Genomic DNA, 14,753 nt, shown 5'->3' with positions numbered 1-14,753 from the left:
GGAAAGCAGCCCTGTTGTTGTGCTTCTGGTTTAAGCTCCTTTGATGCTGCACTGGCTTTAGGAGCCTAGTTACTGCGTTCAGCTCCTTCCAGATTTACAGTTCTCCCTTAATCTGTACAGGGATCCGTGCAGCCTTGTTGACCAGAGATTACTGCCCACAAAACAACAAAAAGTCACCCATGAAAACAAGCATCCAGCCGGCATGTTTTGAGCTTAATGTCATGCAATAATAAATGTGAGTGTTTATAGGAGGTTATAGAGGAGATGTGGCGATGCTCAGTTATGATGAATGTGAGAGGGGTGGGGGTGGGGGGGAACTTGTTGATTTCTTTGGATGTTTTGATGTGTGGACTAATTGCCTCAAGTGGACTAATGAACAGCGTAGTGAATCTAATTGGCTTACACCACTCATGGGGCTGGGGTGCTGGGCGAGGAAAATTGAATCAAAGCTGTAGGAAATTGCTCAGTGTAGTTATGTCTCATATGGTGCTAATGGGACCAGTTCACAGTCACGAGACCAGCCAAAAAAATTCATTTTAGCGATGCCCCTTTTTACCACTTTACACTGGAGGAGAAAAACAGCTTATTAAAACATGTTGAATTATTTTATGTATTGTTTTCTGTTTTTAGGCGATTGATGTTTATTTCAGTAAACTAGTCCCAGAAGGAAAAATGTGTTTAATTCAAGCATTATTTTTTTTTAAAGTGAGTTTACTTTAATAAGCTTACATAATGGCATCTTCATTCCATCTACCTAATGCAGTGCCGGTCTATTTTTAATCAAATAAAATGGAGAAGAGCACTGCCCAATTGCCCCATTGTGCGCCTTGAAAGAGAGGCACGTGCAACACAACATAGATAAGGAGAGGGAGAGAGAGGGAGAGAGGGGGGGAGGGCAAGTGTGCGTGCGCGCGTGTGTGAGCGCGCTTAAAGATAGCCTCTGAGGATATCTGAGCGGCACACACCCCTCGAGCCTGTTTAGGGAAACTCCCCTTTCAGCACCCTGGACAGAGGCAGCGCTGACCGCTGATTATTTCAGCTGAAGTAGGTTTTGCAGGGTGCAGGCTCACTTTCCCACTTCTCATTTCAATGGTATCGACACAACGTTCAAGATCAACTTGATGAATATTCAAAGTTTCAATTCCTGCTGGCTGTCGAACGGGAAAAGGTCCACGGAAGTTCTTTTTAACTTTTTGCCGAAATTCATCCAGAGTTGAACAAACCTCAGCTTCATCTCCAGAGGATAAGTCTCCAGGACAGTGCGGGGTTTTGAATCCACATTCTCAGTGTCGCGTTAGAGGTTTTGTTGTTGTTGCTGCTGAATCACAGACGTGAGTCTTCGTTTTGGATCATCTTCAAAATGCTGCTTGAACACCCGGGATCAAGCTGTCAAAACACCGGGAATTTCTCCCGGTACAATTCTGGCCAAGGTAAGAAAACAGCCTGCCTGTTTTTACAACTGATGCAAATTACGCAAAGGGTTTGGAGAAACACAGCTATCAAATACAGTTTAATTGGGCGCCGTGGGTCCGTGAATTCGTCACGATCCTGTCCGGCACAGCAGGACTGAAAATTAATTTAAGTGATCTGTAACAAGCATGAAACAGTCGCTGTAACGCTAAATATATAAATAGGTGCAAACCTGTGTAAATAAAAAAAATTAAATAAAAAAAACCTAACATAAATAAGGCATTTATGTTACTGCACTAAAAAAAAAGTTGCAGGAAGACTGCTGGGCAACCCACGGTGGTGCATATAGACTGTTTAGAGACGCCTGTTCTGCACTGCGTGTGGGAGACGTTATGAATCCGTAATGAGTCTTCATTGTTGGAGACTCACAGGAACAGATGTTATGCGCGTGTTGTCATTTCACACCGCCCGTGCTCATGGCGCAGGAAGCGGATATGGGGACAGCACTGGGCCCGCTGTGGCAATAACAGCCTCTGTGAGGACGCACGACAGACTGCCACTAGGAAAGAAGTCGCTCCCACCAGCGGACCCAGCAACACGACACATGCTCAACAGGTGTCCCACCTGCCCTGACAGGTGGGACACCTGAGGCCGCTACTGGGGGCTGGTTATGGGGGGGGAAAATGGAATTTAGGCTTTGAATTGTTAGTAGATTGTAGTCTAGAAATGTTATTTAGTGTCCAGAAAAGTCTCATGTTCGATGCTTCTTCATTTCGCTAGATTCTGGAACAATTTTGTAGCATTAGTCACTTATGTTATCTGAAATAAAGAATCATTCAAATCTTAAAATATTTTTCAATCCGATTTCCGCCACATGTTTCAACAGATTTAAACATTTGTATTTTGATTTTTTTTTTTTTTTTTTTTTAAATACATGTTTTATCAACGTTGCAACCTTTTTCCTAACCGACTTGCCACTTCTCTGATAAGATAACCTTTATTAGTCATTTTATGGCTTTGTTGCCACATTACTGTCGGCTCACCCCCTCAAAAGTGAGCGATCAATATGACATAAATATTATTACAAAGCTGAAAAGTAAGAGGGGCACACATGAACCCCACACCTTTCTCCAAAACGTCGTTCATATACTTCTGAAATACAGGCAAATGGGACATTGATTTTAGATTCATCAGCGGGTCCTGGCGGTTGTGGCACTACCCGAGATTTCCCCAGGCGCTCTTTTGTGCCAAAGATCAGTGTCAATAAAATTCATTGGGGTGCTGGCCCGATCAACATGTTATTGAACAGCCAATCTCTCCCCTGAATAAACACTTGTCTTCAAGCAGACACTCAACATGACATGGAGATTGCGTATGCGTGCTCAGTTATGCATGTGTTCGTGAGTTAGTAAGATATTTACAATGAATGTAAAAATCTGACCGAGCGGAGGAATGCAAAAAGAAAGCACTCATGAAATCATACAATTTACTCTATTATTATTATTATTATTATTATTATGAAATAGATGGAATTGCTTTAGTTAAAAGCTATTATTCTCTCTTTTACGCATGCATTGGAATCTGAATTAAGGCGTATACTTAGTCGTGTGGCAGTTTTAATCACAGTAATTTTTTTTTTTTAGGAGAACATGAACCAATAAATACATAAATAAATAATTTACATTACAAAATGTAATTAATTGGAAGAAACACAAAAAACTTACTAAAAAAATAAAAGCTGAGACTTAGTATACTTACCTTTTCTAGGCACGCTCCGCTATGGTCGTTGTATGTGATCAGGTTGCACATGCAGGGGTTTTTTTTTTTTGTATGTTTTCTTTTTTGCAGTTGTAGCATCTGAAATAGTTAAATCATTACAATTACCCAGTGAAAAAAAGTTTCCAGGTGTTTCAGTATTTACGATATTTTTATGCCTAAAACAAAACTTTAAGCGTTTAAAGAAGACATATCAAACGTTATTGCCACAATATTGTGTTGTATGATTATTTTTTCATGAAAACATATATGACTATCTATCATATAGACAAATAGATTTCAGTTCAATAAAAATAAGTGCTTTTTTTCGATCTTTTCTCTTCATGTTTGTAAAGTAATAGGCTACAACATTATAGTGCCTCACTGAGCACAGAAGAGCTATTAGCTTCTCCCCTAACCTCCTGTTTATTCGGATCCGGGGTAAGGTACTCAGTAGGTGATGTTAATCCATCTCCCTGTCGCCTAGGAAACGGCGCAGCGTAATACAGCCCTGGCTTCAGCACGGGGAAGCATAAAAGCGAGCTCTCCTGGACTCTCGCGCGTTTGTGTTTCAATCCCGGGCTCCTGCAAGCTCGAATTTGACAACACGTCCGGTGTGAGTGTGTGTATGTGTGTTTGGATAGACACAAGCAAAGCAGGTTTGATTTAATGTAAGTGTTAATCATGAGCAATGGATGGACATGCTGAGCTCAACTCTCCAAAAGAGGCACCAAATAACGCGGAGATGCTGTTCGCTCTGCTGGCTCACAGCGAGGAGTTGCAAAAAGGTAACCAAGGCAAAATATAATCACATTGTTCGTTTTGCACATACGTTTGGGTGTGTGTGTGTGTGTGTGTGTGTGTGTGTGTGTGTGTGTGTGTGTGTGTGTGTGTGTGTGGCATGTGTTCACACACACCTTTTAAAAAGGCCGTCATATACGGCCACGGGACTTGCACGGGGATTGCTGTCTGTTGAGCGTGCGCTATCATAACTGGTGATGTTCCACAGCTGCAGTCTTTTATTTTGGAAAATAAAACCTTCCAGGACTGACAGCGTGTCATTTCGTGTTGCTCCACATTTCTGCAGGAGCAATCGTAAGCACCGGGTTTTAACTTTTGATCTGCCTGAACTGTCTTTCAAATTTCGTTTGATGCTCTGTGTGGAGGTTAAATCCGGTTTAACTCAGATTTATCCACCGTTCGAATCTCTAATTATGTTTTCTATATTTTGCAGTCAGAAATAAACTGGGCATTTTTTTCTTGTAAACATTCACAAGTTGTTGTTTTTGTTTTTAAATGCGCGAACATGGTTATATATTTATGACCGTTCATTTTGATCAGTTATCAGATTGCTGACGTGATGCGTGTAATTTCAGCTGGGATGTTCGTGTATCATTTTAGTATTTTGAAGTGGGCCCTCCAAGGTGAGCAAATTGCTTGGACACCATGTTGGTGTGTGCCGTGAGACTACAGGCCGCAGCTTTCTAGTTTTACAGAGCTCTCTGAATTAATGATGACCTGGATACACCTGTTCTTGATGTGGCTGCCACCGCACTTGTGCACAGCTTGCTGGTGATACCAGAAGAAATGGTTCGTTCATATTTTATGAGCAGCCCGCAACAGAACAATAGGAATGCGATTCCTTGCACGGATGGAATATGAAGTGGTTGAGCTTCTTTTAATTAATAATAAAGAGGACTCGTAAGGTTTTACCTGCCATTGTAGCTGTCCTTATTTTGCCTTTGTGCAGTTTTAATGCTAAACGCTTAAAGCGTCTCTAAAATCTATTCATTTTATAGCTTCATAAGTGGGAAGTACACTGAAGGAACATTATAAAAAATACTTTAAAATGTAGTGTCAGGTCATGTGAGGCCTCTCTTTTATCCGGGGAGTCAAACATGGGAAATTTACAGGCAAACCAGCAATCGCTGTTAGCGTGTATGCACATCTCAATCCATGCACATTTTCTTCAGTTTTAGTGTGTTTTACCTTAAACGAATGAATGTTGTTACAAACTGTCGACGTGTGCCTCACAAAGCAGTTTAAAAGCATTCATATTTAGCCGATTTCTTATCATTTTATAGCTTATAACACATCACTTTTAATGTAATCGTTGATTATTCAGTTTTTAAATGTGCCTAATTGTTCGGTTTCAAATGCGATTTTACTACTTAATGCATGAAAAATTATAGTCTCATTTTTCCTTTTTCCGTGACTTCTATGAATTTTTTTTTTCAAAAGTGAACAAGACAAAGAGGGCGTCTGTAAAACGCCAACAATTAATCCTCGTAATTACCAAATGAATTGTCCAATTAAATTTTAGCTTACAACTAATAACTGACTTCAATTTTATGTTATTTCATACGACAACAAAATAAATAATACATATATAAAATCAATGATTGCCAGTGTTTTTAGGCCTAGATCATAAGCATGAACAGGACATAAATGATGCTATTAAAAAAAAATGTGCCAATACTTTTAAAAAACACGCACACACACAAATAGATGAAAGGGCTAAAAAGCGAAGAATGGGTCAGGTGAAATGAAAAATCTAATTACTATCATTATATTTACAGTGTTTTGACCCTCCCGCTCTTTATTTTATCTATAAAGCGGGACGTTTTCTTATTGGGAGTCTTGCATAATTAAACAGTTGTGTCCATTAGGAGATAATTATTCAGAGTCTCTTTAAACACAATGAGCATGCCCGGCTGTCATTTTGCGCACCGATTCCCTTCGTGATTTTTTTCCTTTCATTTCTCGTCTCGTTTAACAGACTAAAATGCTGTGATTCCATCTTGTCTCCCGCAGAAATCCCAATGTGTGCAGGCTGCAATCAACACATCGTCGATCGCTTTATTCTCAAAGTGCTTGATCGCCACTGGCACAGCAAGTGCCTGAAGTGCAGCGACTGCCAGGCACAACTGGCGGACAAGTGCTTCACCAGGGGTGACAGTGTCTACTGCAAAGACGATTTCTTCAAGTGAGCAGCTTTCAGAAAATAAACCAGTGCTAAATAAGACATTGATTATTAATTATTTCTTTTCAATTTCCATTTATGGCTTGCTGGATGAGATGTATACTGATGGCAACCTTCTGTTTCCAAAAGGAGATTCGGGACCAAATGCGCAGCATGTCAGCAGGGGATTCCGCCCACACAGGTGGTGAGGAGGGCGCAGGACTTCGTCTACCACCTGCACTGCTTTGCCTGCATTGTATGCAAGCGGCAACTTGCGACAGGTGACGAGTACTATTTGATGGAGGACAGCAGGCTGGTCTGCAAGGCCGACTACGAGACCGCCAAGCAGAGAGGTGAGCTGCAGATATGTAACAGATCGGGAAACGGTCGGCAAATCAGTTGGTCAGACTCCAGGCTCCGGCATGTTGTACTTTGTGTGTCTGCTTGTTTTAAGCAACCTGCCATGACAGACGTCATCCTTAAACTTTGACCCACCTGCGCTAATTGCATCATTGCCTCCAAACCGATCGATACTAAACTGCATAAAGCGCAGGTCAGGAGGATTACATCTGCACTCTGCACTTGAAAGGATCAGCTTTCAATAACTCTTATTATAGTGGGCGGAGAGACTCAATAAGAGAGAGATGCATGTATGTCTGACCGTGAGAGAAGAATACACGTGTATGAGTTTGTGCGGGCTTCAGGATTATTTACAGCACGGAAATGATATACAGTGGCGTCAGGAATTGTTCTCCACTACAGTCATTGCAATATATACATGTCTGCATGGATGAATTTTACATTGCAAATGCTGCAAATTGACATTCCACTTATTATTTTTTGTAGGAATAGTTTCTAACGTTTATTCATGTGTATAAATATAAAATAATTCCCTTACATGATAGTTTTTGATTTTAAAAAAGTCCATAATTAAAATTAAACATGCTTCAAGACCACTAAAGCTGTTTCAGAGTAAAAGTTTGCAATTATAGCTGTTAAAAAAACATTGCTTTAACCGTGGCATATAGTGGGGCACTGATTAATTTGAGCTTTAGTGTTAGATGCAGTGTTTATACTGGTTTGAAATGAACAGCTGACTTGTAGTCATTGAAATGATATGAGGTGGCGCAGGCCAACAGCCTAAAACACGTTCACCAGATACTCTGTTTTGTATCAGTGCTCTGCTTTACCTCATATTACTGAGAGTCCCAGCAGGCTCATTCGTGATAGGGCAGAGTGGGCATGGCCGATTTTTATCTCCCCATCTGTTTGTTTGAATTTACTGTGCTGATTTATGCAGTGAGTGAACACAAGTTTTCACCAAAAACACACACGTTTATTTTACTAATGACAGGGTGCAATTACTTGGGCAGCATCCATTTGGATGATGGCTTTGTATTTTGCTGTGCTGGCAAACAGATGTGCAGACATGATGCAGTTATGCACAGGGATCCCGATTTAGGGTTTATGAGCTGAAGGGAATTTATCTATTTATGTAAAATTAGGAGACAGGATGTTATGCAGGTTATGTGCTGTTGGTTGCTGTAATAAGTACGTATATTTATCAGAGTTTGTAATGTTGGCAACTGAGGATGTCTGTACAGAATTAGCTGGATGGACTAGACTGGAGCTTATTTCTTTATAGCAAATTGATTGACAGCTGTTGTACAGTTAAAAATATTGAATTTGTCTTTAAATATTTTTGCACATTTACAAATATTAGTAACAAATATTGTTACTTTTTCAGATCCACATAGAATCTCAAAAAAACGCCTGCCCAGTGCTGACACTGTATGTTGTCCATCTGTCTTTCAGAGGCCGATTCTACAGCAAAAAGGCCACGAACGACCATCACTGCGAAACAGTTAGAGACACTGAAGAACGCTTACAATAACTCTCCAAAACCAGCCCGCCATGTGCGGGAGCAGCTGTCATCAGAGACGGGTCTGGATATGCGGGTTGTGCAGGTAGAGTACATTATTATCCATTAAAGGCTATTCCATTAGTGTCCTGACTTCATTATCAAGGGACAATTGTAGCTGACCTGGCACAAGTGTACTGTACGAACAAGTGCATATATGTGTGGGTGCCTGCTGGGTGGCGTGGGGGGCGGATTTACGGCTAGATGGAGTAAAATGAAGTCCGACTGAACGTCAGCACTGTTTAAGTGCAAGCTCGTTAACAATGCTAAGAGGGCCCCTCGCATATTGTCTGCTGCTGAAGAGCCCCCTCCTGGTTGCTGGGTGGTGGTCATATATATTGTTTTATTTGCAAGGACAAAAGTAGAGACAGAAGCCACTAAAATGCTCCTCATTATTCAGTGAAAGCGAAGGGGTGAAGAGGGTTCACTCAGGGTGGAATATCATTAACAAGAATGTAAAACTGCTTTCTGTGCTCGTGACTGAAATGAATACATTTTGTGTGCAAGATAAAATGAATGAGAAAAAAGAAGTTTTTGCATTTAGTATCAGACTTCACAGACACCAGAAGGCAGTGAGATTACAGACAAATTAAGACTACCGGCTGCACATATACTGCTGTCTGTAAGCCAGAGTTTGAGCGGATCAAAAGCAAAGCCACAAAATTTCAAATATTAGAAGTCACCGGCGAGATAACCTGTCTGCTCTAAGTTGAGGACGACTTGTAGCTGTCATGAAGTTAATTAAATGCATGATAAATCTGATGCTGGGGACACTAGCAGTAACACCAAAAAGGATTACTGTTCGGTGTCACTGCTCAAGTCTCTCACCTGAGCTGAAGTGGGTGTGAAGTGGTGTCCGGACAGTCGCTGAACATTAATTTTGCTTTAATGCTTTAAAGCATAGTATGTGCATCACGTAAGGAGCTGAGGACATCAGATGTAGGAGACTTTGACTTCTTTAGAAGTCATAACGATGAAAAAAAAAGTGGCTACTTGTTCAAAGTCTTTTACACTGAGAAAATTAAATAAATGATAGAAACAAAACAAGCTGAAAATGATTTAATTAGTTTAATCAGTCAGACACTGTATTTGTATCTAATGATTTATCATGAAGTATCGCAACTTTGACTAAAAACAATTTCTTCTTCTTCTTTTTTAACCCTGCAGGTGTGGTTTCAGAACAGGCGAGCTAAAGAAAAAAGGCTGAAGAAAGATGCCGGGCGCCAAAGATGGGGGCAGTACTTTCGCAATATGAAGAGGTCACGGGGTAGCTCCAAATCTGACAAGGACAGCATCCAGGAGGAGGGCATGGACAGTGATGCAGAGGTGTCCTTCACAGGTAGCGTCAACAATGCAATAACTGAGAGAAGAGACAGCTTCTTTTAAATGTGCCCTAAGAAAAGCACAACTTCTACTACTAACATAAAGATGGCTCCTTCACTTTAAGTGTAACTGCCATAAAGGTGAGCCAGCATGCTCACAATTAAATTCATTACATGCACTTGTTGCCTTCCTACTATGATATGTTTTCACATGAGCAAGTATATAAAGAGTAATATTTATAATAAAGCAGGGAAACTGAATAGACCCATCATTATTGTTGAACTGTGAATATTGATAGGCAGTGGAAAGTGATGACCGGCTCAAATGAATTTTTCCTCATATGAGATTGAAGAGCTTTTTACACAATGGCACCAGATCTACCACTCCAGCTACATTTAGCTGACTCCTTTAAAAAGAAGTTGAACACATTTCTGTTTAACTTGGCTTTCTTTTGCAAATGCTATTTACAAAAAAACCAGATGATAAAATAAAATAGTATTTTTATCATCATTTTTTTAATTATTATTTTGCTCTGCTTTGTGACTATGTGTCTTACTTGCTTACTTAGAGCAAAAATCTGCTTTCCTTTCACGTTTCGATACATGAAGCTGTGACGATATTCAAATAAGAATATAGTGTCTGATATTCCAGGCACATCACAAAGTGCTGCAGTAAAATTTCGTCTTGCAGAAAGTACTTTGTTGACTGAATGTTTATGATGAATTGTTGTAACTGGAGAACAAACACATTAGCTAACTGGAAGCTGGCAGCCCAAGCTGCTCTGATAACCTCCCTAAGCCACTTATGGTTTTTGCTGAGGTGTGACATACAGCATATTCTCTCGTTTCATATTTTTCTCTGGGTTTAGTATATTATTATATTCAAGGAAGGGTTAATAATTAGTTCACCAAGCTAACAATGTGAGGAAGTTACTTGAATCAGGAAAATGGGTTTGCGAAGTCTCATTTGTGCAGCTTTACTTGACTTGAACACACTGCATCAGCTCTATTGAAGTTCATTTTTTGCAAACATTTCTGCTATTTTTTATTACTCTTGTAATCTTAATTATCTTAATTATTCCTTTATCTTTATCCTTGTTTGACAGATGAACCACCAATGTCAGAGCTTGGCCACACTAACGGCATTTACAGCAGCCTGAGCGAGTCCTCTCCAGCTATGGGAGGCCGCCAAGCGGGCAACTCTTTCCCCCTTGAGCACGGCGTCCTCCCTTCTCAAGACCAGTTCCACGACATGCGCTCCAACAGCCCCTACAGCCTTCCTCAGTCACCGGGGTCACTTCAGGCACTACCAAGACACCAGCCTCTCATCTCCAACCTGGTCTACCCTGATTCTGCCCTATCTATCATGGCCCAAGGCAGCGGTCCTGGGATCAACCCTGCTGTGAGGGTTTCCATGGGGGCAGCTAACGGCCCCAGCTCAGACCTCTCTACCGGCAGCAGCGGCGGATACCCAGATTTTCCAGCCAGTCCTGCCTCCTGGTTAGATGAAGTGGACCATGGGCAGTTTTGATTGGTCAACAATAACAAGTTTGAGCTTTTTTTCTGCATTTTTTGTGTCTTCTGTTGGATTTTAAGAGTTGGAAAATAGTCTCACAGGGCTGTGATTGTGTAAGGAAAGGAAGCAGATTGCTGTCCCTGGATCACATCAATAGCTGACTGACAGGTTCATTCGGAGTGTGTTATCTGAATGAAAGTAAGGAAGACAATGCTCCTCATTTTAAGGACTTGGCCTAACAATTATCCTTCAGTAGTAATACTGTATGCAAAGTAAGGAGTTTTTCAAAAATTCTCCATTTTCAGACACCACTATAAGCTCTTTAAGAACAATATAGAGACCACACACACACTCAGAAAGTTTAGACATCAACCTTTTGTTTGCTTTACCAACTCTCCCTCTCCGCCCACTGCTCTTTGTTAACTAAAGTGTAGTAGGTGCAGAACTCAGTTCAACATTCAAAGTCTTTAAATGTCTGGTTGTTGCCAAATGTCTATATATATAATGGTTTATCATTGTGGAGACTTTATTTTTATACAAACCCCTTCTTGGACATGAATAAGAACCCGCATATGAGGACTTTGTACATTCTTGAACAGGGATATAGGCAAAAATTGTAGATGTTGTCTTAAATGGTACCTAGGGATCCAATTACTTCTATGCATTTGTGTGTTCTCAGATGTAACTTGTTCGTTTCATTCTACCAGAAACCACCCCAAGGAAGAACTGTAGTACCCGGGGTCTGATGTATATGTTTGTTTATGTGGGAAAAAACCTGTTTTATGTCTTATTTATTCTGTCTGGTAATGATGATGATGATGATGATGATGATTCCTAATTAAATGGCAGGACTTTAATAAATTTGTCACCTAAATCAAAATGGGATTCAGTCCTTTTTGGTTGCTGTACAAAACAGTGCATCATACCTTATGTAATGAGCGCTCATAAAAGTAATTGAGTAAAGTATTCGAAGCGGTTATTCAGAAAACTGAAGATGAAATTTTATTGTTACATTTTAGGTTATTTTTAGCACTTGAAAAATTATTGTTAAAACAGGGAAACAAGAACCAACGAACAAGGCAGTCACCCTTTATTCGTCTTACCTGCAGCATTTTTTATCTTACATCTCTATAGTACATATCGCCACACTGACTGTGAAACCAGAGCAAGCCTGCAGTTCTGCCTGTGTCTGCAAATTGAGTATCTGGCTAACTACCAACACTGTATCAGGGGTTCAACAGCTCTTTAGTGAAGAAATTTGATGCAGTCAACCCATCAATTCAGAGATTACTGAGTCTTGTTTGCCCAAATGTCCCTATGGGAAAGGAATCTCCAATCCATTATCCAAGAAGGGATCAAGTGCCCCTTGTGAATTTCCTCATTTGTTTAGTTATTCAAAGTCAGATTCAATTAAATAGATTAAACAGTAAATGTGTGCGTGCATGCGAGTGTATATGTGTGCGGTTCTTTGTTGACGTGTTTCCTTCTATAAGGGCTTGTGATACATACGCATGGAAACACCTTTGCATCATACAAGTTTTAAATCTTTAAGCTTTCTGTAGTTTTTTTTTAATGGGTGCTTTCTTTTTGTATTGATATTTGTGCTCACCATCCATAAGCCATTAGCGGGTAAAGCCATTTTGCTTTACCTGTTTCAATTTCACTTCAAGCATCCTAAATATGTAAATCAATAAACCGCGATGGAAGCAATATACTTATGGACACCTTTGAAAACTTTTTTTTCTTTTTTTTCCATTTTATGCTACATCATGTAGTTTCGCTTAAAATATTGTTTTTCGCTACACTAAAGGATCCAGTGAAAAAGGTTAAATTACCAAGCAGAATGTAAAATATTTGCAATCTGTCCATTTTTGGATAATGCGTTTAAAGGAAATACTGCTGCATTCAGAGAGACTGAATCCGAGTCTTGTGCATGGTTGTGCATTTTTGTATGCAGATTTGTAAAATTTGACATGCACGAGGACAACAGCCAGCTGTCCTCATACCCTTCTTTTGTTTTGAAGTGTAACCTCCAACTTCCTCTGCCGCTAATGGCTGCCTGATCTGCTCCTCGGGTTCCAACAACAAGGGAAGGAACACCAGAGCTGAATCCTTCCAGCTGAGAGGCAGGTATCATTGTTGCATCCCAGGTGTGTAACCTGACCCAGAGAGTGTTTGGTGAAAAGAGAGTAAGGGGGTGAGAGTGAACAGTCAAAGGCTCGGTCAGTTTACTGGGTTGTTTGCATTTGGGTTAGAAAGGCTTATTTGTTGCTTTCCTTTGCTTAAAGGAAAGGCGCAGTAACGTGGCACCTGTGCTATAGCTTCATGCATTTACACTCTAAGAAGTTCTTTGGATTTCTCGGCCCCATCACATTTGAACATTTTCACCCTTTCTTTTACCTTCACTTCTCATTACTAATGCGAAAACGCATTAGTGTGGACGTAGCCTGTCACTCTGCAGGTGTGAGATTTTGATGACCATAGGGTGAACTCCTCTAAGCAAATAACTGGGATTATGTCACCCCACTCTTTCAGATTGAGTTGGAAATCCACTATTTTCTGAGTGAAAAATTAGATTAGGGTCGTTTATACAATTTGTCAAATGGGTTGTACAGACTTGCTACGGAAAGCATATTCAACAACTTAAGTTGAATGAAGAGCGTAACGCGTAAGTAAATGGTGGGAAAATTCAGAGGAAATAGAAGTAGGTGGGGAAAAGTGTAACGTGATATATGGAGTGTACATTTGTATTTGTACAAGGTTGCACGCAATTTAAGGAAGAATACGACTGAGACAGAAAGAACAAGAATTAATTAACAAAATTAATTAGGAAAACCAAACTTTACTTAATTGTGTGAATCAGTAGGATTGTTGTTGTATTGTACACAATTAAAAGCAGTTGAAGATTGCATGATTCTTGACTCATGCACAGGATTTCTATAAAAAGCAGTAACATGTGTGCAAAAAAAAAAAAAAGAAGAACAAAATAGGGAGGGGAATAAAAGCATCTTAACCCACTTTTATAACAGTTAAAATTTCATCATAAATAACAAATTATTTTATTTCAAAGTCTGCATACAATATAAATAATCAGCATTTTTAAAAGGTTCTTCTTAAATGTTTAAATTTTTAAGATGAGCATCCAATGAGAAGTTAAATGCCCCTCTCATTTCTGTCTGCTGTTGCATATGAAGCTAAACAGGACACAACTAGTCCAGCATAAAGAATGAAAACCAAAGGAAACAGTGCAGTTGGTTTAAAAACATCTGCTATTCACTGCATCTAAAGCTTATTATTGCAGTGTTATGTATGTTTTTTTGTTTTAGGGTTTTTCCATCATCATACAAAAAAATGTAAAAACATCAAATTATTGTTTGATGTGGATTTCCTCTTAACCAGTTTCCCCTGCTTACAGCCTTTATACTATGCTATGTTAGCCAACTTCAGTTTATGAGACTGTCAATGATACTTCAGTCTTTTCTTCTAATTTCTAATATTACAGCAAACAAATCCTCTAATAACGTATATTTTTATCATGTCTGTAAAATAAAATTTATAAAACCAAGACTTAAGTTAATTCTGTAACATACATTGTAACGTAATGCACATTATAATTGTTATTTTCATATCATGGTTTTTTCAGTGCTTTACAGAACTTTTTTTTTTCAGTTACAATGAGTTATAATTACACTTACAAATGAAATTTAGATACCTTTTTATGACTGCCAGCTCACAGTCATAAACAAGGAAAAAAATTATTTAACAACAGATCAAAAAATTATTTGTGTGTTGCTCTAAAGCACTGCAACCACACCTCCGCTTACCGGAGTAAATATCAACAAACTAGCCTCTTTTTTTCTTTTTCTT

At 39.5% G+C, this 14,753-nt stretch overlaps 1 protein-coding gene across 3 annotated transcripts; it reads left to right on the top strand.

Moving 5' to 3' along the window:
- Positions 1 to 978: 978 nt before the first annotated feature.
- lhx3 (LIM homeobox 3) lies at positions 979 to 11,797 on the top strand. 3 transcript variants are annotated; one of them, XM_082542639.1, is made up of 6 exons: positions 979 to 1,430; positions 5,980 to 6,151; positions 6,278 to 6,480; positions 7,943 to 8,094; positions 9,216 to 9,387; positions 10,477 to 11,797. In XM_082542639.1, exons 1-6 carry the CDS (start codon positions 1,361 to 1,363, stop codon positions 10,899 to 10,901), a joined length of 1,194 nt encoding a protein of 397 aa, XP_082398765.1. In that variant the 5' UTR covers positions 979 to 1,360; the 3' UTR covers positions 10,902 to 11,797. The 3 variants fall into 3 exon arrangements, with proteins under 3 accessions (XP_082398765.1, XP_082398764.1, XP_082398763.1); XM_082542638.1 differs by lacking the exon at positions 979 to 1,430 and adding an exon at positions 3,816 to 3,953 and having other exon boundaries at positions 6,281 to 6,480; XM_082542637.1 differs by lacking the exon at positions 979 to 1,430 and adding an exon at positions 3,818 to 3,953.
- Positions 11,798 to 14,753: the final 2,956 nt, after the last annotated feature.

The sequence above is a fragment of the Aulonocara stuartgranti genome (assembly GCF_965226115.1).
Source record: "Aulonocara stuartgranti genome assembly, chromosome: 7".
Classification (NCBI taxonomy): domain Eukaryota; kingdom Metazoa; phylum Chordata; class Actinopteri; order Cichliformes; family Cichlidae; genus Aulonocara; species Aulonocara stuartgranti.
This window is presented reverse-complemented; position numbering and strand designations above follow the sequence as displayed.